General features: G+C 40.2%; 2 protein-coding genes across 4 annotated transcripts; one reads left to right on the top strand and one right to left on the bottom strand.

Annotated features, from left to right (window-relative positions):
* The first annotated feature begins 6,709 nt into the window (after positions 1 to 6,709).
* On the top strand, positions 6,710 to 15,274 carry LOC143210181 (uncharacterized). 3 transcript variants are annotated; one of them, XM_076426779.1, is made up of 5 exons: positions 6,710 to 6,864; positions 8,749 to 8,874; positions 9,642 to 9,820; positions 9,911 to 10,018; positions 10,102 to 15,274. In XM_076426779.1, exons 2-5 carry the CDS (start codon positions 8,749 to 8,751, stop codon positions 10,241 to 10,243), a joined length of 555 nt encoding a protein of 184 aa, XP_076282894.1. In that variant the 5' UTR covers positions 6,710 to 6,864; the 3' UTR covers positions 10,244 to 15,274. The 3 variants fall into 3 exon arrangements, with proteins under 3 accessions (XP_076282894.1, XP_076282892.1, XP_076282893.1); XM_076426777.1 differs by having other exon boundaries at positions 6,720 to 7,753; XM_076426778.1 differs by having other exon boundaries at positions 6,721 to 7,075.
* On the bottom strand, positions 11,055 to 22,466 carry LOC143210177 (solute carrier family 25 member 32). Its single transcript, XM_076426765.1, has 6 exons — positions 22,022 to 22,466; positions 15,389 to 15,542; positions 15,022 to 15,274; positions 14,750 to 14,863; positions 14,516 to 14,661; positions 11,055 to 11,235 (listed from the first exon to the last, which is right to left on the bottom strand). The coding sequence occupies exons 1-6, from the start codon at positions 22,176 to 22,178 to the stop codon at positions 11,055 to 11,057; spliced, it is 1,005 nt and encodes a 334-aa protein (XP_076282880.1). The 5' UTR covers positions 22,179 to 22,466.
* Positions 22,467 to 22,635: the final 169 nt, after the last annotated feature.

Below are 22,635 nucleotides of genomic sequence, written 5' to 3'. Positions count from 1 at the left end.
CTTTAATATAAAGAATAGTTACCGTTCGTTTTTCTTGCCACTGATGGGGAAACTTTTCGCAGCGGTTTTTCATCGGGCACCGGCTCAAACGAGCACCGTTAAAAAAGTTGCGGGCATAACTGTTTGCCTCGACGAAAGTTCGAGATGAAAAGTTCACCCCACATAAAAGTGGTTAGGTGCATCGGGCTTAGCCGCGCGCGGTGGTCGTCCAGCCATCGAGAGTCTTCGTCACGAGACCACTTACAGTTTGTACACACTCGAATCGAACTCCGTACATCTGGCGATGATGTCGATACACTCTGCGCCGTTCCCTACGTCGCTATTTAGTTCACCGTATTCGCGGACTTCTTTGCACCGTATCGAGAATGAACTGAAAGAAAGATGCCGACATAATCACAGGATATTACATCCTTCGTTAAAACTTTCTGCGAACACAGATTTGCCGTTTATATTGTTTTAATAAACGTCGATGAAAGTCATTACAATGCACCCTGCGTTGGGGACAATGCGGTAATGGTGAAAAAGATATTTTTGACTACCATTGCCCATGCCTCTGGGCAATACTGGCCATTTTGCGGGCAAGTATGGTCTAGAGACAGTTAAAAGAAAGAATAAAATCTTTTTTATTATACGCCCCCTCATTTTCGAGCTATAAAAGTTTATCCTTAAATTATACGTCAGTGGCGATTCAATTTTATTCAAACATTTATGCAAACATTGAAATCGACTTCTTTTTATTGGCAAAAGCTTTTTTCAACTGCAAATACACAAATCGATGGGAAATGAGTTAAACGACGAGGGTCTGAACAGGTGTGAAGATATTTTATCAAAAAATGTTAAGAAGAGTTAAAAAGTATATTGACACTTGTTAGAAAAATTACTATTGTTAGAAGGCTTAGCAATTGTCGATACCTCCAAGGCATCGTGCTACCTCTCGAGATTTACTTACAGGGCGTCGAACGTGTCCTGTAAACCGATCGCAACATTTTGATCGGGAGACGCCCGATTCCCTGATTAAATGGGATTTCGAAACAACGCGACGCTGAAAACAAGCCGGGTTCGTGCTGTAACCTGTGTTCTGTTTGCATTCTGTCGGTACACGCAACGCGATTCACGGCGCTGCGCTACCCTCGTTTCAATGCTCTGAACGATTCCTCTATTCGGGTATGATAGTCACGTTGTCTCTTGCGCGTAACCAGACCGATCGAATATTAGCAAGTGCAACTGGCAATATGCATGCGTTAGTGAATTTGTATAACGATCCCTGAATTTCCGATAAATGATTACCGGCGAAGTTATGTCGACGCAGCTTCTCATTGCAACGACTATTTTCATGCAGACAACAACGTTTCGCGACATCGTTTTCACTGGCGAAAAGTTTAAAGATTTAACGATTCCAAACTTTCGTGCTTTTTAGAACAGGGTTAACACTTATCCGTCCCTCATTTCACGAACTGAATCTGTCCCTCGATAAAATAACAAGTTAAACAGTTATTTTTCGATGTTTATTTATTCATATTGATGAGTTAACATTTACGTAAAAGATAAAAGCCACGAAGTTTCGGCCAAACTTACCTATAAAAAAAAAACAGAACAAAAGAATAATTTCTAAAGAAATTATTTTCTCCTATTTAGTACATTTTAATATACGCGCGGTTTTTAAAAAGCTTTCTATATATTTTTTTATTTTCTACTTTTTAGTCTTTTTTAAATGGAACGCAAGATATACTAATACTGGTATGAAATAGTAAGATATATATATAGAAACGCAAGATACGGAAATACGCGAGAAATAATAGGGGATGAGTCCGAGAAACGACGTCTCTTGATGGAGTCCGAAATTGTCCGAAATGGAACTGAATGAACGGAACTCCACAACCACACTGAGCTCCTTCGGTGCGAAATGAGTCAGTGGAGTGAGGATGAGTCGGAGCGGGAACGCGTAGTGGAGTAGGGAGCGCTGGCGCGCGGAGTGGGGATCGCTGAACGCGATGACGTACTACCGAGCGTCGCACAGTGAGGTGTGACGGTTAAAAAAATTGTTTTTTCTCTTAGACACGCAGTTTTTTTTTTAATTTGTTTTTTAATATTGCATTGTCATCCAGTTCTGAGCTATATTTAAAGTTTCAAGTCTCTGGCTCATCGGGAAGTGGTTTAAACTTCGATTACAAGATTTGACGCATACAACAACAACAACGACAACTCGGCAAGCTAATATAAGCGTGGTAAAAATGATTTCAGATCGTCAACATTGACCAGCGAAGTGTGTCTAAAAAGAAATGTAGGTAAATCGTGCGCGTCATTGCAGCGAGTGAGCCGAGCAAACAAACAGATGTCGCATCTCGCACCGAGGGCTAACATTAGCGGAGCGCAGGGGCTGTTTGATTATCAGCTTGCGCCGGGAACAATAGCCACCGGGATGGGAAGTTCAATCGCTTCTGACTGCTCCGCAAAGTGGCGTCGATAATCGATACTTTGGCGGGATTTAAAAGGATTCGCGCGAAAGTGTTCACGTCTAATCGGCTGAAACTCGGATTCGAAACAAAGGCCCTATGGAGCTGCTGGCGAGCACTCACGGGTCTGGGGCGGGCCCCAGAGAGTAGCGTCCGCGGGCTAGGCGATTCGCAGAGTTCACTCGCGGAAGCGATAGATACGCGTCCCGCAGAATTACGTTAATCGAAAAGAAACAATTTGCCGGGAAAGTACTGCGGCAATGGTGGTGTCCGAATCGATACGGGATACGGCGTGGCAGCACGCTGCGGAGCCAGCCGCGTAGCCGGCAAACCGGCCACGTTCGAAAAGGCGAATTCAAGGCGAGTTAAAAGCGAATTCGAGGCTTTGCCGTCGCTCGAACCATGAATGAATAATCAAACCGGGCCGGATGATAACGTGCCAGCCCTTTTGTCCTCGGCCGAGACAGATTATTAAACCCTTGAGCGGAGCGATGGATACGAGGCGCAACATTCGGCCGCGTCGTGCCAGAAGGAATTGTTTGCGGAAAATGGACAGGAAAACCGTCCGCGATCGAATAAATTGTTTATCGGATAAGCGACTCTTTTTCCCCCGACGTTTTCCCAGTGAAATTCGCTTCAAAGGCAAGCCTCGCGATGCTGATCCTCCTTTGAGCTTGAGCAAAGAAGCTAGATCGTTGTTCGAGTGCCCGGCAAGATCACTGCAACGTTCACGGCATCGAATTAACCAAACGATGAATTCTTTCCCATGAATCGTCCCCGTTGTCTTTATATTCGTCGCTCTTTCACCGGCGCTTTTTAATTGCCGTTTTTTTCGGCCATTTCTCAGTCTTGTCACGTTGATCTTAAGCTTGTTCGTTTCTTTTTTAATTCGGACACTAAACGAGTGGAACCAGTTCACTCTTTCATGAAGCAGAAAGAGGCGAGAAACGCGATTCGCCTAAGCGAAACTGTTCTGTATTCTGTTCCACAAGGTGTTTAAAATGTAGCTTCTGTTCCTGGGAAGGGAGTCTGACCTCTATCGACAGTTTCGTTCTGCCGAGAATCGGCTGCTGCTGCTGCTGCTGCTGCTGCATCGTTGCTCGAGATTTACGATGCTCCGCTTGGAAATCGACGGAAGAATGAATGGAACACTGTAAAATTATTTCGTTAGATGAACATTACGTGAAATTACACAATTGTAGATGTATTTGAAGAATTTCAGGATATTATTACATTATGTTCGACGTTTGAAATTTATTAAAAGGGGAAGTACGTTTTGAAATTGATGTTCAGTAAAACATTGCAGGGACCAAATAAATAATTCAACGAGGTAGTATTTCGAGCCTTTTCCTGCCGCGACCTTTCTTCGTGTCGAAGTACAACGAAAATGCCTAACACCTAGATGGAGACGGAGTGATAATTCCCTCTGTGAACTTCTGTTATCGTCTACTTTGCGAGAGACTAATTCGTAGCGAGTTCCTAACCGAATTCGCCCTGTCCATTTGTCGAAGGCATCTTCGTGCTACGTCTCCGCAATGCTTGTGACATAATTTAATTCTTAAGTTACCATTAGCTGTATCCGTGTTACAGCTGTTCACCGCCGCCTGCCTTCCGTCCGTGGAATCGCGACGGCAAACAAAAGGATCGTATCCGTTCCCGCAGATCCTAACCCGACATCCTCCTAGAGATACATATTCCGTGTGTACACTGGCACGCCTTACGAGTACCTGCGTAATCCCGTTGTTTGCCAGTCAACCGAAACTCGTCGCGTTATTTAATCAGAAGCACTGGAAACGCTTTCAATGCTCCCGTAAATGATAAAACACGTTTATTAGCAGCGCGTAATTGCGGCAATTAGTTATCACAACGGCCTATTACTCGCGCTCGTAATTTCTATCGCCGTATCCGCATGCACTGGGTGTCTCGGCAAGTTTCTGCTCAACCGTAACGATTATCAGTACAGTAGTGTTATTGTTAAACTGCAGATTTTATGCATTTATAACAAAAATGGGCACGCACATTTTAAAGAAGCGGACATGTTATAAATATTTAAGGACATCAATGCATTAGTTTCAGATTAATAGGATAATTAAAAGAAGAATACAATTTTTATTTGGCTCCCGTGTCCTGCAATCGATACAAACATTTTTTATTTTGCATAAAGATCCGCAGTCTCGTTATTATGATTATTATGCGAAGTGAACATTTTCTTTTCTCCTTTCATAGTGCATCGATATTGAAATTTTTTCAATCTTTCCATTGTTACAATTTTCACCTACTGATTTCTTAAAGAACTAGAAAACTCCTCTCCGTTTGCACCACTATTACTGAAGTGCATGCTCTGTATGCACCGCTTTTCGGCCATTTTCGCAGCGTGCCATCCTCGAGCAGCATTACCAAAAATTAATCGAGCTACCCACTGCACAAAACCAATCTCGCATGAGAATCTTCACCACATTCTAGAGAGGCGGAAAAGAGCAGATCATGGTTGTGACTAGTCGATCGATAAGTGCGAATTCCGCCTCGAAAGTCTCGAGTCTCTCACTTATCGAGCAGCCACTGTATCATCTGCACGGAATAGGACTTGGCAAATACATAATACAAATTCGCGAAGCAGATTTTCTTGAGCCAGAAACTTCGCATTTTCCCCAAGGAGCCATCCGTTTCCGTTTGCACCGCCATTACCGAAGTCCTCTGTAAATATACCCTGTCGCTTTTGAGCCATTTTCGCATCGCACCACCCTGAAGCAATATTCTCAAAAAATTAGAAACGTCGGGCTATGCATCGCATAAGAACAATTTGGAATTTTCATCGCATTCCCTCTCGAAAAGGATGGAGTAATTTCAGTCTCGTTCAGCTTTTTTCCATAGGGAATATGTATCTCGTTAACTATTTAACGAATTTTTAACTATTATGTATCTCATTAATTATTTGACGAATTTTTAACTATTATGTAATCTTATTAACTATTTAACGAATTTTTAACTATTATGTATCTCATTAACTATTTAACATCCATTTTGCCTGTTTAATAGAGACTTATAATTGTGTCTCAACGGCAATAGCGTATTTTTTTCTTTGAGTAAGATGTAGAATTCTATAGATAGATTGTGACTGTAACATTGGGAATGAAGAGAGAAGAAAATTCTTACTATATGTATAGAATACATTTTCCATACAATTTCTTACGTCTACTATGTACAGGATCTTTCAATACGAGCGATAGAACTTTGAATTGAAATAAAACAAAAAATACGGAAGATAATCTAGTTCTCACTGCTTCATTTTAAAGAACATTCGATGGCATTGTACATGAAATACAATATCATATGAATGACCACCACGATTGCGTTTGGTGGAGTGAATATGACAAACCCAATTTTCGATGACTCTGAATCAGGTCGTATCTCACCGATAACACGAATTATGTTTGCTTTAAGATCATTAACAGTTTATGCCCCACAAGGGAAAGTCTAATGGAGTCAAGTCGCAAGATCTTGAAGGCCAATTGGATTTCAATAATGCGATAAATTTTAATAATTCCAACCAGAGTTGGGCATTAATCGATTAAAATTCTAATCATGATTGATTGATGTGTACGATTAAAAAACGAAATCATCGAAAAATCGACGATTGATTCAATGGATTGATGAAGTTAATCGTCAATCGTTGATTAAAAAAAGAAAAAGCACGTAAACAGAGTTGGTATTATATATGTATAGACCAAATGACAATACACCTAAATTCAGTTTACATTTTTTTCAGTATTCATACAGTTAATCATTAATTAATTATCCGATTGACGATTAATAATCGTTAATCGCAATTAACGACTAAACTAGAAGATTAATTGTTAATTGCGATTAACGATTGAAGTAGAAATTTAGTTGTCAATCGTAGATTAAATTATTTCCCAACTGTGATTCCAACGCGTTGAGCAACTGAGTATCTATCCATGATGACTTGCCGAGCATTACCGAGTACAAATAACGTGTGACACTAACAATTGAATAACGAAGATGGCGGCTGTGACAATTGAAAGATCTGTAGCTCTTATTGGAAGACCCTTTAAATAGTATTGTCGCAGTGTACGATTAGGGTCTCCGATCAGAATAGACGATTTGACGTCGTAGTACGTTGGCGAATCTTCGAAAATGTTGATCGGGCGTCATCGAAACCGGCGAGAAGGTGCTCGTTCAAATTGTATGGGCGGGGCTGAAGGTCCTAGATACCAACCATCAGCCGCCATCTGCGAACCGTTGGGCGAACAATCCTGGAAACTGCAGCCCGTGCAGCGGCGGCGAGAGCCCGCAATCGTTCCGCGTTCCAACATCCTGAAACGAAATTCTGCGGATTCCCGTTCTACCCCCTGCGGGATTCCAGCGTGTGCTCTTTCATCGTGTACTCTCGGTGTGTCTCTCCGTCCTCTTATCGTTCCATTAACTCCTCCGTTAACGCCCATATAACCGTGCCGGCCGCGGCCTGAAAAATCCAGAGGACGAGATTCGTCCGGGGTCGTCGTTCGATCAATTTTCGCGGCCGCGACAGAGTTCGCGAACGTCGTTAATTCTCGCCGTCGTCCGTGGCATCCGCAGAAACGCGAGTTGTGCCCGCGGTACAGGTGAGTTGTGGCACGGTTAGGTGTATTCGTGCCCGGCGCTAATCAATGATGTATTTCGAACGGGCTTTGCCACGTGCAGCTTCGTCCCAGATATCTAAGCCCGGCGGCTACCAGAGGCAAATAGAGGGTTCCAACGGTTATTACTCGACTGGCGAGGGTTAGCGGCGCGGTTGCGAGACGAACGCGTACAAAGTGCCCGAGAATAATTACAAGTTTCGCCATTGAATCCGGAATGCGCTAAACAACGCGGAAACAGTCGCATTGCGATCCAATGATTAATGCAATCTCCGTCTAATGTATACCGAACCGCGCGAGCGCGTGCGACTCCGCGTTTTAACTGTTTTAAATGGCCCGCGGACGATGGACACAACCCCCGTAAGTGCCAGCAACCAGTTCGAAATATTGTCAACTCGCTGGAAATGGAGTCTGCGTGGAAACCGGATGCGTTATGCAGTTGATTTTGCCAACCGAGGCACTCGCGCACGCAGATGCTAACACCGGACAATTACAGTTCGTTAACGCGCGGTAACAATTAGTGCGCCGCGAACTTCCCCGGTTCCCGGCTTTTTTTCTCTCGCGACGCAGAGTTTATAAACAGTTAAGACGCTCCACCGAAGCTGCAAATTAAAAACTGTTCAGCCACCTCGCTCGTCTCGACTCGTTACGATGTGCATTTCGGTAAACGTGTCTTTTGCATAATTTGTAACTTCCATTCTCGATCATCGTTCGAACAGGTCTCGTTCAACCCGCGATTGGTCCAAATTCGTCGAGCGATATCGCGGTTTTATTTACGCTGAATAAAAACCTTAGTGCTCCGCTTGTTCCGCCGAACTTCCCGTCTGAAGAAGGAAATTAAGCTGCGTCGTAAACACAGCCTGATAGCTCAGGAATCAAGTAAAACACAGTGTACCGAATTAATAATAATTAATGAACTGGAGATGTTTACAGATACAGACCCCGTTCAACTTCTCCGTATAAATGCGCCCGTTGAGGTTTAGTAGAGTTAAAGGTGCAATGAACCGCGGGGAACTATCGCGCGTAACGAATGCGTAAAACCCGCCCGTGGCCAGTGATCAAAAAGGCAGAGTAGGTCCTCTCTCGTGGGGACGCGCGGGGGAAAACGAATTAGAAAAATTAATCTTCCGGATAACCGGGCGTAAAGCGATTTTACGGTGTTCTTACGGCGAGCCGAGCGTACATCCTCGTAAAATAAGAAATGCTCATACGCAAATCGTAAAAGTTCTGACAGGTCCGGAGAGCAGTAGGTGCGCGAGGCGAAACGGGGCGTGTAAAACTTTTGATTTTTCGAACACCGGACGATGGCCCCGACGAAAAGACGAGCCACAGTCGAACCCGATAGTTCTCTTTCGAGCGATAGGGAAATTACAAGGGAAATTTATGAGCAGCTCAAAGTCGAAAGAAAATTTGACGACAGGTGCTCCATCATTCGCGAAAGTGGCTCGTCGCCGTCGCGTCACAGCCATTCCGTCCCGACGATCGGTCACCGTGCAATTTCGCGAGGAATGAGATCCTCACGAGGATGGATGATTGTATGATTAAATAAAATCGCGCGAGGAGCCAGCGCCGGAGTTAATAACCGTGACGGCCTAGGCAATGGGGGGCAAGAAAAAATGAATGTTCGATCGCGATAATTTATTTTACGTTCGTTTCAGATGCTCCGCCGTGTCATGGTGTGTTATCTCGCGTGGCTGTCGAGCGTTTCAGGGGTAAAAAACATCACCGGCGGCGTATCAAGACACCTGAGATCGATAGGGTTCCCCGAGGGTAGCGGAATGGGGGTAAGGCACCAAATAAATCATTAATTTTCCATCGGCCGACGGCTTCCTGCAGCCATTAACTTGATATCAGTATCCCGGCTCGCAGTTCCACCTGTCGAGGAATATAGTCTCGTTAACACTAGATTTACGGAACTCGTCAATTCCACGGATTTCAGAGTCCTCGCTTAACTCTTCGTTACTCGGCTTAGAGAATCGCGTCGTTACTCATCTGGGGTTCCACACAGCTCGTGATATGTATTTGTATAAGTAGAGACTGCGGATTTTATACAATTATCACCAGACTGCGAATCTTTTATGCAAAATGAAAAATGTTTGCATTGATTGCAAGACACAGGAGCCAAATAGAAAATGCCTTTTCCTTCCAATTGTCTTATTAAGCTGAAATTAATACACTGATGTACTAAAGTCTTCGTAATTCGTCCACTTCTTTAAATTGCACGTGCCCATTTTTGTCATAAATGAATAAAATCCGCAGTCTAATTATCACAAATATCAGCAAATGCAATTCAGCCCTCTATAGCTCCGTGTAACTTTGAAGTCACATATTGATATTATAGTTTGCTGATTTTGTGCATTTATTACGAATATTTCAGAAATTTATCATTTCCATCTTGTTAAAATGATTAAAGAATAACTTTTCACGGAAATTTCAATGAAGAGAATCGTTAGCGGCGGGCAAACAAATCGTTCAGTGAAACGCGTTTCATCGAGAGAGAGAGAGAGAGAACTCATTGTTATTCGAAAATGAATTAGCCACGTGTTTTCAGATATTCTTCGCTCTCGGCGTTCCCGTCGATATCCCAAACAAATCGGTGATATTTTCGCTGTACTTCGAGGCGAATTACGGTCTACCGAATTCCAGTTATTATTGGGACGAGCCATATTTACGGAAGCGCAGTCTGGACCGACAACTGGCGTACCGCGTTCTCGTGAACAAATTAGAAAGGTAAAAAAAGGCGAAATTAAATCGTATCGAACCGATGAAAATCGCGGCTGTGCGATTTTAAAACAATATGTATGACGCTAATTGAAACAGCGCCGGGTACTCGGGAGAGGATTGTCTGCTGAAAATGATCTGCGAAACAGCGAACGAACCTTTGTCCAACAACGGTGTGCTTGGCGATGTTTTACAAATTTTATTCACGTTAGTACACACACAAATGTAGTTAACGACAATCGAAAACTGGTTCGACTACTGTAAAGATCACTGTGCGATTCTCATGCCAGGCCATCCTCTTCGCAAGATGAAGATCTTCCAAGCGAGATCGTCGAGGCAGAATACGCAGAAGATTGTGACAACTACCACAGGAATTGCCCTCAGAGTCCGCTGGCATTGATTACTCGATACGATCTCAAAGGTAACAGTTGAAGACGCGATAAAGTTAAAGCTGCTCAGCCGATCAAATTTATAATTCACTATGAAACTTACAAGGCTGTGTAAAAAGAGACTTCGAGCGATCTTTCGCTAGAGTGTACAAACGAATATATTCATTTACTAATTTGTAGTTTTTCAAGGTCTGTCATTTTCATTATCCTCGTAGAAACGAATGTGCGATCTCCTAACTGTCAAATACTAGAGAATACTGAATGCGATTTGTGGCTTTTTTCGAATAGTAATATTATAACGTTTTGTAGAAATGCCACAGTGGCCCAGGAGCAGCGAAACGTGACCAAAATTTAATTTTTCAAGTTTAATATTTCGAAGAAATTGTGTTTACTCTTATATTTCGAAACTTTTTATTTTCCGTACTTCTTAGTGTGAAAATTCGAAATTTACACCCGTTACATTAGTTTATACATGGATTACAGAGCATGCACACACCTAATGAACTGCATTAGGAACGTTGCGGGCATCAACCACAAATATCAGTGGTTGCAACAATTGAAAATAAATATTTCGTCTAAGGCACCGGCATGATCGACACTGGGAATCGCAATAATATATTTTGCGTAGTAGCAATTCAACAAGTTGATCGCCGAGAATTGAAACGCCTTTTGTAGAGCGATTTAGCTAGAATTCGCTAGTGCAACGCAAGGATACATCACAGACGCTCCGTTTACGTTTCAAAATGAAAGTCGAACTTCCATATTTATTTATTGAGTTGGAAATCATGATGTGGGTTGGGTGCGTTCCGAAAACGTCACCGGATTTCCTTGCCACAGCTCCCCGCGGCCGCTTCTCAATTTTGTTTGATTAGAAGCGGCTGATGCCTCCTTTCTTCTTGGATCTGGCGTTCCCGTCTTTGTTGTAGTAAATAGTGAGACACATGCTCATACGTAACAAATGTGATCATGGTCGCCGGTGTCACCCTGGTCAGGTTCGCGCTGAGACCCTTGTAAAAGCCGCGCCACCGTTCATGTCTGAAATTAACCACCAGTAATACGCTTTTGTTATTCGTCTCATCTTTCACTGGCGTCTAGTGCTATGTAGATTGTACATCGCATGTTCTCATTCGCACCAAATCTGAACCGGCGTACGATTCTTGTCGTCTCGATGAATGGTCAAACTCGGTGTCAAAGGGAAACGATCGTATTGACAACAAAAATCCTGCCTGAAACAGTGATCGTGTTGGGAGATCGGTTGAAGAACTGGGTATGAAGGAGTATCTTAAAACCCAAAGATTCGTTTTTCTCAATTCCACATCGTTTACTTTTCATACAAGTGCGATATTCCTTAGGTACAAATACAATGCGTAATCGTACACATAATACGTCCAAAAATCGTACTGCTGGTGGTTCCACGAGTGATTGATCTCGTCGCTTATGTTCGCTTCTGATAGAACAAGTATAGCGACTTTCTTCAGTTCCCGGCGAACATCTGTGCTAGATTTTTCAAGTCGAGCGAATCAGGCCGCTTAGAGATTCCGATCGAAAAAGACCTACCTAGGTCTTTTCTTGTCTGAAAGTCGCAACAGTTGTTCCACCGGTTGGCTTATGCAATCATACACACTCACGCACACGTAGAGATGCCATCTCCACTTACATATTTCGTCACGCTAAACGCTTGTGGACCCGCCACAGCAATTCATTTACTCGTAAAAGCGTTCAAGAAAGAGACCGTAAATGGCGCGAAGTTCTACCGAGAGTCGCCATCGGAGTTCAAAGAAAAATATCCGAAATCTAAGGGCATGCATCCGGTGCTCGGTCGTATAAATATTTCTCCTCGATCTATCCTCTGCGGGTATTACTCGTTTTGCTACTGTGAAACGCAAACTCTTCAGGGACACCCAATGAAATGAGAAAGATATCCGAAACCGCACCAGCTCGCATAAGAGTATTTTTATAGAGAACGTGGACGCAATGTAAAATGATTGTTTCCAGAACAAGAAGAACCATCTCTACATGTAAACTAAAAAATATTACATAAAAAATAATGACCATTTCAAAATCTGAAAGTCAACTTAAAATACAGAGTAATTTTAAATTACAAAAAGGTTCACTTGCTTTACAAATACTCGTAAACTTATACTTTAAAAAAGAATTTTATCAAAAAGGACCTTCCACAAGCGATGATTTGGATATATCGAGGAGGTCGCTGCTTTTGTAATTACTTCGAGACTTATTCCAGAACGACAACAACTAATAACGAAAGAGTATACAAAGTAAAAGAGGAACGCAATGTATTCTGTTGAATATAATCAGACCAAATAATGACTTCATGCGATTTCTAAAGTCATTTTACATCGATCAATCTAATAGAAATAAGTTTGTCCACCTTTTTTCTTATAAACACTCCCATGGGGCAGCGACTGAATCGAACCTTGAAACAATCGTTAGAGTGTTGCTGCGTTTATTGAGGTGTTTGTCAAATTGTTTCTCAGAGGAAACTCTTTCATATAAATAAATTGAGCCTACTTAAATCTGAGTTACAATGACATTAAATTTTATTGCTACACTTCGGTTGGTCCGAGTACCAGACTCTACAATGAACCTTGAAACATTCATCTAACACAGGTGTTTCGAAATGAGGTATATGGTCATTGTATACAAGAAACGTAATGACAGCACGGTTAACAATGCAATTGTAGACGATCATTTATATTCCTACGCAAAACTTTTTATCCATTTTTATTCCCAATACGAGATTCAGGCTCGACATCGTGACTCGCTGATCACGCGAAAACGCCGAAACTCTCACTTGATCCTTGCTCACATACTGATCTAATTACTGCAAGCTCACGCGTAACTCGTCGTTCGTGCAATCATGTAACCGTCTTATACCGTAAATTTAACTATTACAGATTATTAAATTGCACCTTTTGCTAGTCGTGTGTTCACAATCGAATTTCGAAGGAAATTGTTCGTGACATATGAGGAACAGTAAATAATTTATGGTCATTAAGGTTGTTGGTTATAATCTTATCCAGAAAGTGTGAAGTAATCACGGTACACATCGCATAAATGAGTGCCGGATTGAGAACTTGTTACCATGATATGGAAAATAATTAAGTTAATCGTCCTTAAGTTACACAAGTTCCCTTCTGCGCGCTTTACAAGAGCAAATCAAGATATTCTGCACACACACGTTGTCGAATAAATAAAATAATATGCTCGAATGATCCGTATAAATGATTAATTATTACACCATTTCAAAAAGTCACATCACGTTATAATGCGAGAGAATTTGAAATAGCATACTTTCCGTACATGTATATATACATATACAATATAATATACGTGTATGTATATGTATATAGATATTAAAACTGGCTTGTATTTTTCTTAAAAAAGAAGAAAATATTGCCAGTGCCAATGATCGATTCGAAAAAACAACTTAAATAAAAATATTAAAAGTATTTATCTATCTCTAGAGTCCCGAGACACTTGCAATCCGACAATTTCCGTGAAGTATGATTGCCGAGTACAATGAAAAATCTTTTGAATAATATTCTTTACACATGTTCCATGAGTCATCTTTGCCAATGAATTCCCAGAAATGTTGTCTAAATGAATTGTGTGGCTACGACATTTTCAAAACCATCGAGTAGCACATATTACATATTTTCGGAGAGAAATGTGAAGTGTTAAGTAACAACCATAGCACTTCAATTGGCTTAAGCCATTTTAAAATAAGGAACGGTGCAGCTGAAGTGTACACTTCGGTGCAACGCAAGTACTCTTTCAATATTTGTACAGAAGTGTATTTGGGTGGATAAGCATTTTTAGCGTGTGCACGCGCGCATGGTTTAGTGCTTGTGTTTGTGTTTTCGCGCGCGTGTGTATGTGTGTGTGTCGGTTGTGTAAGAGAGTGACAACTTTTTCTAATAATACTGTATCGAGTGCACCTTCGACTAACAAAGGACATCAAGAAATTCAAAATACAAGTTACACTTAAATCAGAACGATTTGCTGCTGATTACTTCCACCAAGTTAGCTGTCTGTTCTGGGCCTGGGAAAATCCAGTATCAAAGCATAACTCAATCCAGGTGAATTACAGAATATTCGAACGAAGACTAATAATCGTTTCTCTTCCATCTTATATAGATTAAAAAAATTAGATTAATATAATCTAAAGAGTCAATGAGAATCCGTAGGCACATTAGAAAATGTTTCATAAATTACAATAATTAAACAAATATTTGGTGTAACGTGTATAAGATACGGCGTTAAGCCTTTATAAAAACCCTTTAAGCCTTCTGACCTCCATATTAATCGCACGCATTCGGCGCTGCCACTGTAGTTATGATGATGATCTTGAAGACGTGCTCGCACTACTTGATAAGGATAAGTAGACGCTGCAGCTATCAATTTCGATACTGCTGCGAAGAAAATATACTCCCATGTGCTCTGCAAAGTAAATTATCAATTATAAGCTGATTTCTTTCTCGGTAGTAACGATATTCTCTCTCTCTGAACGCACATATATTTCACTTACCAACTTAGTGTCAATTGGAACATTTAAATAACCATTGTACCAATTCTTCAGCTCCTCGTACACCATAAATTGGATAGCTCCGTGTGAAACACCGAACATTCCAGGAACGAAACCCTATATATTACCATCAAAATGAAACATCTATTTTCTATTTTCTGATATATGTACAATAATAATATATGTATAATAAGTAGGTACAAGTTGTAGCAAAAGAAATATTGAAAGAATTTGAGAATATGGATACAAAAGATTATATTGTTTAATTAACTCACCCTGTACAAGCCATGGATTCCTTCGGTTCTATAAATTTTCTTAATCGCATCTATCGTGCCTTTGTATCGAAGTCTTTCCGGCAGATGTTTGTCATCGGTGTACTGTAAGCACAAACGTGTCTTTACTACCCAAAGCGGATTGGTCATGAGCAATGTGAGAATCCCAGCGTCGGCTGCAGCGAACATGTGCCATGAGGGTCCCAAAGGCATCCTACTGTTTCCACCCTGGATCCAACCTTTGATGGTGTTATAGCTAAACAAATAAAGACAATCACACATTACTAAGTGTTGAAAATATCATGAAAAGTACTTGCAGATCTTTTAATTTAGATAAATTTCTTCTTCGTTGTTTGCATCATGTACTTACAAAAAAAAGTAGCACCCCCAGGAACCACCAGATCCTAACACATTCGGTGTCACGCCTTTGTAAAGTCCTCGCACACCTTCAGTCTTAACGATTTGTTGGACAGCACTCTTCAGCCCCTTGTATTGTGGGGCGGATTGCGAATGACCATCGTTCACTGCAAATAAACGATAAATATTAATAGTACTCGATTGTTAACCCTTCACCTTACGATTTCCTTCGCAGCTGTGCTCATTAAAGCTATCGTATCGTTAATAATTGACTATAGTTAATCAATCTATAGTTAATTAGTGTACAAGTTAATCCAAAATAAACATTTGTTGCATCACTTACATGAAACGAAAATTAAATAGGAAGTTGTGATATATCTTAATAATTTAAACACGTGAAAAATGATATTTACATTATATTTCGATCAAGGCGCGGTCGCAAAAAATAGTAGAACTACACGATCTAAGAAACAGTACGGCCCCGAGTACTTTTCTTAAATCAAGACTGCACTGTACTATTCATTTATTCAATTAATATTTGAATATTTGCTTGTTTGTGTTTCTCTTATAGAGCTACTATTTAATAAACGCTTAAATAAAAATCGTAAAAATGAAATCGCAAGCAAGGTTACTGTATTCTAACATATTCTGTTCGTTTTCGCAGTATTTAGAGTATGTACAAAGTTCCTTTATAGATAGTACCACCTGTTATTTCGTCAGAAGTTCGCCTAACACACGTGTGCCTAACAAATATTCAGAATTGATTTTCTTAAGGACGAGGTTAACTTCATAACGTTTGATACTGCTTCAAAAATGATGACAATGGAATATAATAAAATGATAGAGGGAATGAATTGTGGAACTTTGTAAGTATCGTTCATGTGTGTATCTGTTACGACCTATAACACGCTTCAGATTGTATTATGTACGAAGAAACCACAAGCGATAAACGGAATCTAATTATTTTCTTTTCCTGTCTGTCTGTTATGGTTTATCACAGGCGGTTATTACTATTATGTCGAACGCATGTGTGCTAACCTTTAGTTTAGTAGATCGTTGCTTGCTTCGATTGAAAATTCAAATTTATTCCTGTCGAAAGCGATAGTGAATGGAATAAGAAGGCATGACGCGACTTCGCAAAAATATCCCAGGCATCAGGTAAATGTAACAATGTCAAGGTCGCCAAGATATTTTTGCGCATTGCCCATAGTACATCTTTCTGTGCCTCGAATTATTAAAATAAAGCTATTTAATTTGCCAAAAGTCCGGTTCGTATATAAGACATTACTTCATCAAATTTCTTCTTTTTATGTTCTTCAGACACAACAACGACCCTGCAGGAATAGAGATCATTCCATAGAGAAAAATCATCTCATTCGAACATAATTCCAACGTTCTACATATCAATCGCCTGATCAGATTCGTACAAAACAACAAAGAAATGGAAATGTATACGAAACAGTTCTTGGAAGTCACGAGATGTTTCAGTAGACGCGATAAATTAATCTTGCATGTACACATACATACTCGCACACGTGAAGCGCATAATTGCAAAATCTTTTAACGTGGCGACAAACAGAGCACGTTGCGAGTATTTCCAGAAACCGGCGACGTACGGATTACTCGATTGCGCAAAGTTGCTTTCTACAAATCAAGTATTTTTAACATCAACCAAAAAAAGTCCTCTCCACTTTTTCTTCAATGTAGATTTTTCTTATTAACCCCTCGCCTTACGATTTAATTTACGATTTCAGTGATTAAAACATTTTTTGTAATTCTTAATTACCTAAACAAGGAGAAACTTTATATATACATATATGTATTATACGCCTATATGTTCCTCAATAGCTGTACATTAACAAAACCAAAATAGAATTTTATTTCGATTTAAAGGAAATATGAATAGCATACATATTTACTAGACTCTGTTCAGAATCTTCGTCACGAGTCTGACACGATATTGTAAAGCGTAAGGCAAGGGGTTACAGAAGAAAGTAACAAATTTTTTACAACATAACATTCTATTAAAACTTCTATCGTTCCTGTATCTGGTTAATGAATACAATTTTTATTTTGCATAAAAATCCGCGGTCTACTCATGAAATTATAAAGTTTTATTGTACAGCCCAGAAATAGTGTGTTGACGTTGTTTTGCGAATCACCTGATAAAGTCGACGATTTTAATACACATTATCAAGATAGAATGAAGACGCGTTCGAAATTCCGTCGTTGATCCCTCACGTGCTTCTGACGCAATTCGCGGAATTTCTTGCGGTTTGGTGTACGGCCAACGAATTTTACGACGAAAATACGTTCGCGAACGAGCCCTCTTTGCGTCATCGTCATCGGCTTCGCAATGATAACGAAACGACTTAAAACCGCGGCAGATAAGCTCGTGGCAGCCTGTAGTATGCATTGTTTTGTAGCATCGTTGTGTACCCGACCCCTTTATCTGTAGTAACTGAACAATTTCACGATAAATTGTTAACCAACTTATTGGACCGTGAACTGGTGGCGGACAGTTTTAAACAACGATAAAACGAAGTATGCCTTACGATAACAATGATAATAATAAGGTCGCGTTCGCTGGTTCAACATAGCAATATGTTGTCAGCATGTGAATGGCACATTTTATTTAAAATACTACATTATTTTTACCTCACAAATGACATAAAAAAAATTATTTCCTTTGGCGTTTAAAACAATTACATTGTTCAAATAAAATAATAAATAATTTCACCTGAAGAAGAAGTTATTGGTGAACTAAATTAATTACTAAATTCAGACATGCTAATTTTTGTAGTTTGTTGATGTTCATCAAATGATCAAATGAAAAATTATTTGCTCGAGTCTGCGCAATTAATTTACTACTCGTTAAAAATTATGTAGACATTACAGCAATAATTTAGTAATTAATTAACTGTTTATTTAAAGGAGCGTGAAATTATAATTTGACTGCAGATGCAAATACTAACCGTTCCGTAAAATACTTTAAAAGAGTGGAAATTCAATGGGAATTCGATTAAAATGCAAATTTTATAATCAGTTAATCGAATACAAACAAAATTCCGTGGAAAATTCGCGAGGAGTTACCAGTTCGCGAGTGATTACCAAAATTGACGACGTAGAATGTAAATGCGTTCCCCAGAATAAAATAAAATTTGAGGTCGTCCAATCTCGTGTTTAATAACGCGAAAAGCGAAAGTGTGTGTATCGATGACGACAATGTGTAAACACGACTCAAAAAGTAATCTTTAATTATTTTCGTTCGGCGAACTGGAATTTCTACTTTCCACTCCGAAGCGTGATCGAAAGTCACCGGGCACTTTCCATTTCATCAAAAATCGTACAGCTCCTGCAACCGCTTTGCTTTTACAGCGGTTTCTGGGTTGCGTGATCATTCGAATATCGGCCAGTAGTTCAAACGTTAGTACTTCGCTGATAAGAATTACAAATTCTGATTAGAAATTTGGTCGGTTCAAGGTAGTGATCACCTATCGCTCTGACTGCTATCAATCGTTGGATTAGTTTCGTAAGAAAATGTGTACGGAACAGATGTAACAGTAAAAATTTTTCATGACCTTAGTCGTAATATTAAAGTAAATAATCTCTCAGATTTTTTACATGACCTAACGATATCAGTGATTGTAAGATAAGTTCCGTATTCTATTGTTACTAGCCAATCAGTATTTCTATATTTTTAAACGCTGCAGACAAAGAGCGATTGGCAGACGCCACTCGGCCGGCAGAAAATACTTCTCGATCTTTCTCGATAACGCCACGTGCTTTTTCGGTTCACGCTATCGTACAATTCGATCATCGACCTGTAACGTCGACCAGTCTCACCGCGACCTTTCATTCGGTGATTGTACGTTTGTAAACTTCACTGAATCCACATTGTTCTTAAATAACGCTAGATAACGAATGTTTCATCGTAATGGATATCCGAGGTCAAACGTTTTGACAACACACCTTTTAGTTTGAATACGGTTAAAAAATGACTAACGCGTATCAACTTTATCTCTCTACGTTCGTCATCGCTGTTGATGTTCGTGTCTCATTAATATGTAAAATACAAAACTGTGAAGTCAGTGGACGACTGACTCATCACGTTCGACTTATTGAAATTTTTAGAAGACGAACTACATTTTTATTTCTTAAAACAGACCCTCAAAATTAACTCGTACAATGTTCATTTTGCATAAAGATTCTAGTCATTAGTTGTGTGACAGAAAATACTACAACGAACTCTACCTTTTTTTCTATGACCGTGTTTGTCCTTCAGGGCGGGGAAGTGGCGGAGCCCTACACTAAGTCTAGCCCAAACTCTGACCGTGTTTAAAACGTGCTTAAAAGTAACATTGGTACATGTTCCCTTATAAAAATGACAAGATTGATTTTATTTAGACTTTGTGCGACTCCTATTAAAGATATTTATACAATCAATCAATTTTTGTTATTTCAATAATTGTAAAATAATATATCTGGAACCGGCCATTTTGACCGGTGGCGGTGGGGTTAGTGTTAAAATGGCGAACTTCGCTATTTAACAGATTTTTTTACAAATATCTCAGAAACTAAGGCCCAGCGGTGGTAACATGTATTTATGTACAAGGAAAAGTTATCCGGAATGGTGACCTTGACAACATGTTAATGTTATTGAAACCGGTGAGGGTCCCGTCTCGTAGATACATATACATATGTACAGGGTGAACCATGAATCGTGACTAGTAGAGATTACCCTGTTATTAGCAGTCCGATCGAAAACATTTTTATCACGTACAGCATGGTTTCAAGAGAGCTTTTACGTGATTATAGCAAATTTTTTGTCAACTCTTTTTTTCATGATTTTTCAAGGTCACCTTCAATTTTTTGCAAATACACCTATAATTTTTTTACGCCTATTTGTTAGAGGATTTCAAAGCGAATTCGCTAAGTATTCAAAACATTAAAAAAATTGCTTTTGTGATTTGTCTTTACAAAAAATGTGCTATATTCGTGTGAAAGCTCTTTTGAAACCATACGATATGGTTTCGATCGGACTGCTAATAACAGAGTAATCTCTACTGGTCACGATTCGTGGTTCACCCTGTATACAACGCGTTAGTTTACGAACGTCACACTTTCCCACTTCCTGTTTTGTAATAACACAAAATTAGTTCAACTGTTTTGCCGCCCATAAAACACTTGCTTGACGTCAAAGCGTGTATGTCGTTAGCCAAGTGGAAGGTAAAAGAAATTTTCCGAAATATCAATAATCTGCCCTACAGATGTCTAAATGGAGCGACATACGGGAAGCGGCGAGTTTGATAGGTACTATCCTACCTTACGTACTGCTGGTAAGAATAATTTTTTGTTGGAACACTACTGTTTGTATGAAAACTTAGTATGTATTACTTTCTAAAACAGGAACGGTATTTTGCTCTAGACCTTGAGCACTGAATATATTACATACGAGTTATTGAACCTTACACCAACGATGACGTCTGGTCCCTAACCTAAACCTTGGAAGGCATTATTGTTTGCCACTTTTACACCATTACTTTGCCAGCGACATTAACCTTCTCCGGTGTTACAATAATAAAGCACATGTTTAGAAAATAAATATTTTTGAAATTCTATTTATAACAGCAGATGTGCCACGCAGCTTCAATAAAATAACATCCGAGAAACGGAACGGAGATTCGGCAAATATGATTATTTTAATAATTTCAAGTACGGAATGGAGTATCTTCATATAAAATGAAATGAATACTCAAATAAACTTGTTGGTAGTATTTATAATTTAACACGTTGACTGTCAGACGAATTTCGTGTTTCGAATTACTTGACAATGACATTTGTACCTTACACTACAATTTAGTTAATTTCAGATTGATAGTCAGTGCCGCTAAATTTACGACAATCGTTTTTATGCAAATCAACATGTTGGTGGCCACCATGGCCACCAAGAAGTGGCCAAAAATTGATGTAAAGGGCTGCTTTGTTAAAGTAATCCAGAGTTGGTGATTTAAATGAAATTAATTTTACAACAATTTGTTACATTGTATAACCCTTGCATCAGGCATGTCAAACACGCAGCCCGTCGACAAGTAGTCTGTGTTTCATACGTATGTTATTTTGCATTTGTAACTGCAATGCTAATAAAAAGGATGTGTGTCTTCTTTATTTTGATCTAAATAATTTTTAATTCTTAATGAGCCCCTTGATGATAAACGAGCATAACATGCCTGCCTTACATTATTATTTTCAGTGACAACACTCGAACGTTCTGAATAAAGTGGCAGTGAATGGAAGCTAGCAAGATATACTTCAAGATGGAGTCCCATTATTCAGAATCCCGAAATAGACTGCTGTCTGAAAATGATGCTATAAATTAACACGCGATTCAAAAATAGTCACTGTCTATAAATACCGCGCTGTAAAAATACTGTTTTCATTGTTATATAGACAGTCGGCGATAAAACCGATCTATTTACTGTTCGAGATAGCATTTTAGCGGTGCGTGGGAATCGCGTGAATAAGAAAGGCCGTGCACGTGCACGAGTACATTACATACATCGAGAGGGCCTCGACGGCTATACCTATGCTACCCGCCATTTGCATCGAACCGTTATGTCGTCAGCGGATAGGTGAATCGGCTTACCTGCGAATCTGGTCTTGATCAGGTCCAATGGATGCAGCATCAACGTCGAGATCACGCCGCCCGATATACCGGCAACGAAGTGCTCGTATTTCACATGGCTCAGCATCGGAGCCTTGGTAGTCCCCGGCGAGCCGCTGTTCGTCTTTATCGGCGACATTTTCACGGTCTCTGGCTGCTGCTGGTTGTTCGTTATCGATTCTCCAACGGGAAGTCCACGCGCATCCTTTGTCACGTTAACAATGCTCGACTCCACTCTTCGGCATATCTCTTGATCCGCGATAGGCAAAGTGCTCGGTTCGACGGCACCGCGAGACACGACCGAAATTCCTCCGACCACGGTTCCTCTTTCTATCCTGTCTCACTTGCTCTTCGAAACGATTACGCAACAAAGCGGAACGTCACACGCACCAGACACACACCATACCAAGCACTCGACTAACTGAGTGACTGACGACTGACTGACTAATCGCAGAACACGGCTCTACATTCTAGATATTTCCCGATCGCGCTCGCCACCTATCGGCCAATCACGCAAACGCGGCCTCCGCGCGGGAAATACGAATTCGAAACACAGATTCCCGCCACTCCACGCAATTTCAGGGATTCGGACCTTC

This window comes from Lasioglossum baleicum, chromosome 7, assembly GCF_051020765.1.
Source record: "Lasioglossum baleicum chromosome 7, iyLasBale1, whole genome shotgun sequence".
NCBI lineage: Eukaryota > Metazoa > Arthropoda > Insecta > Hymenoptera > Halictidae > Lasioglossum > Lasioglossum baleicum.
Note: the sequence above shows the minus strand (reverse complement) of the source record. Positions and strands in the feature narration are given on the sequence as shown.

What these genes read in the sequence shown, in the direction of transcription:
- LOC143210181 (XM_076426777.1), top strand. An exon ending in CCGAGGGTAGCGGAATGGGG is followed by an intron (nt 8,875 to 9,641) that starts GTAAGGCACCAA and finishes ACGTGTTTTCAG; the next exon opens with ATATTCTTCGCTCTCGGCGT. An exon ending in CTCGTGAACAAATTAGAAAG is followed by an intron (nt 9,821 to 9,910) that starts GTAAAAAAAGGC and finishes TAATTGAAACAG; the next exon opens with CGCCGGGTACTCGGGAGAGG.
- LOC143210177 (XM_076426765.1), bottom strand. Translation starts at nt 22,178, where the DNA reads ATGTCGCCGATAAAGACGAACAGCGGCTCGCCGGGGACTACCAAGGCT. An exon ending in GATCAAGACCAGATTCGCAG is followed by an intron (nt 15,543 to 22,021) that starts GTAAGCCGATTC and finishes GTTTATTTGCAG; the next exon opens with TGAACGATGGTCATTCGCAA. An exon ending in TGCGTGCGATTAATATGGAG is followed by an intron (nt 11,236 to 14,515) that starts GTCAGAAGGCTT and finishes GGTTAATTTCAG; the next exon opens with ACATGAACGGTGGCGCGGCT.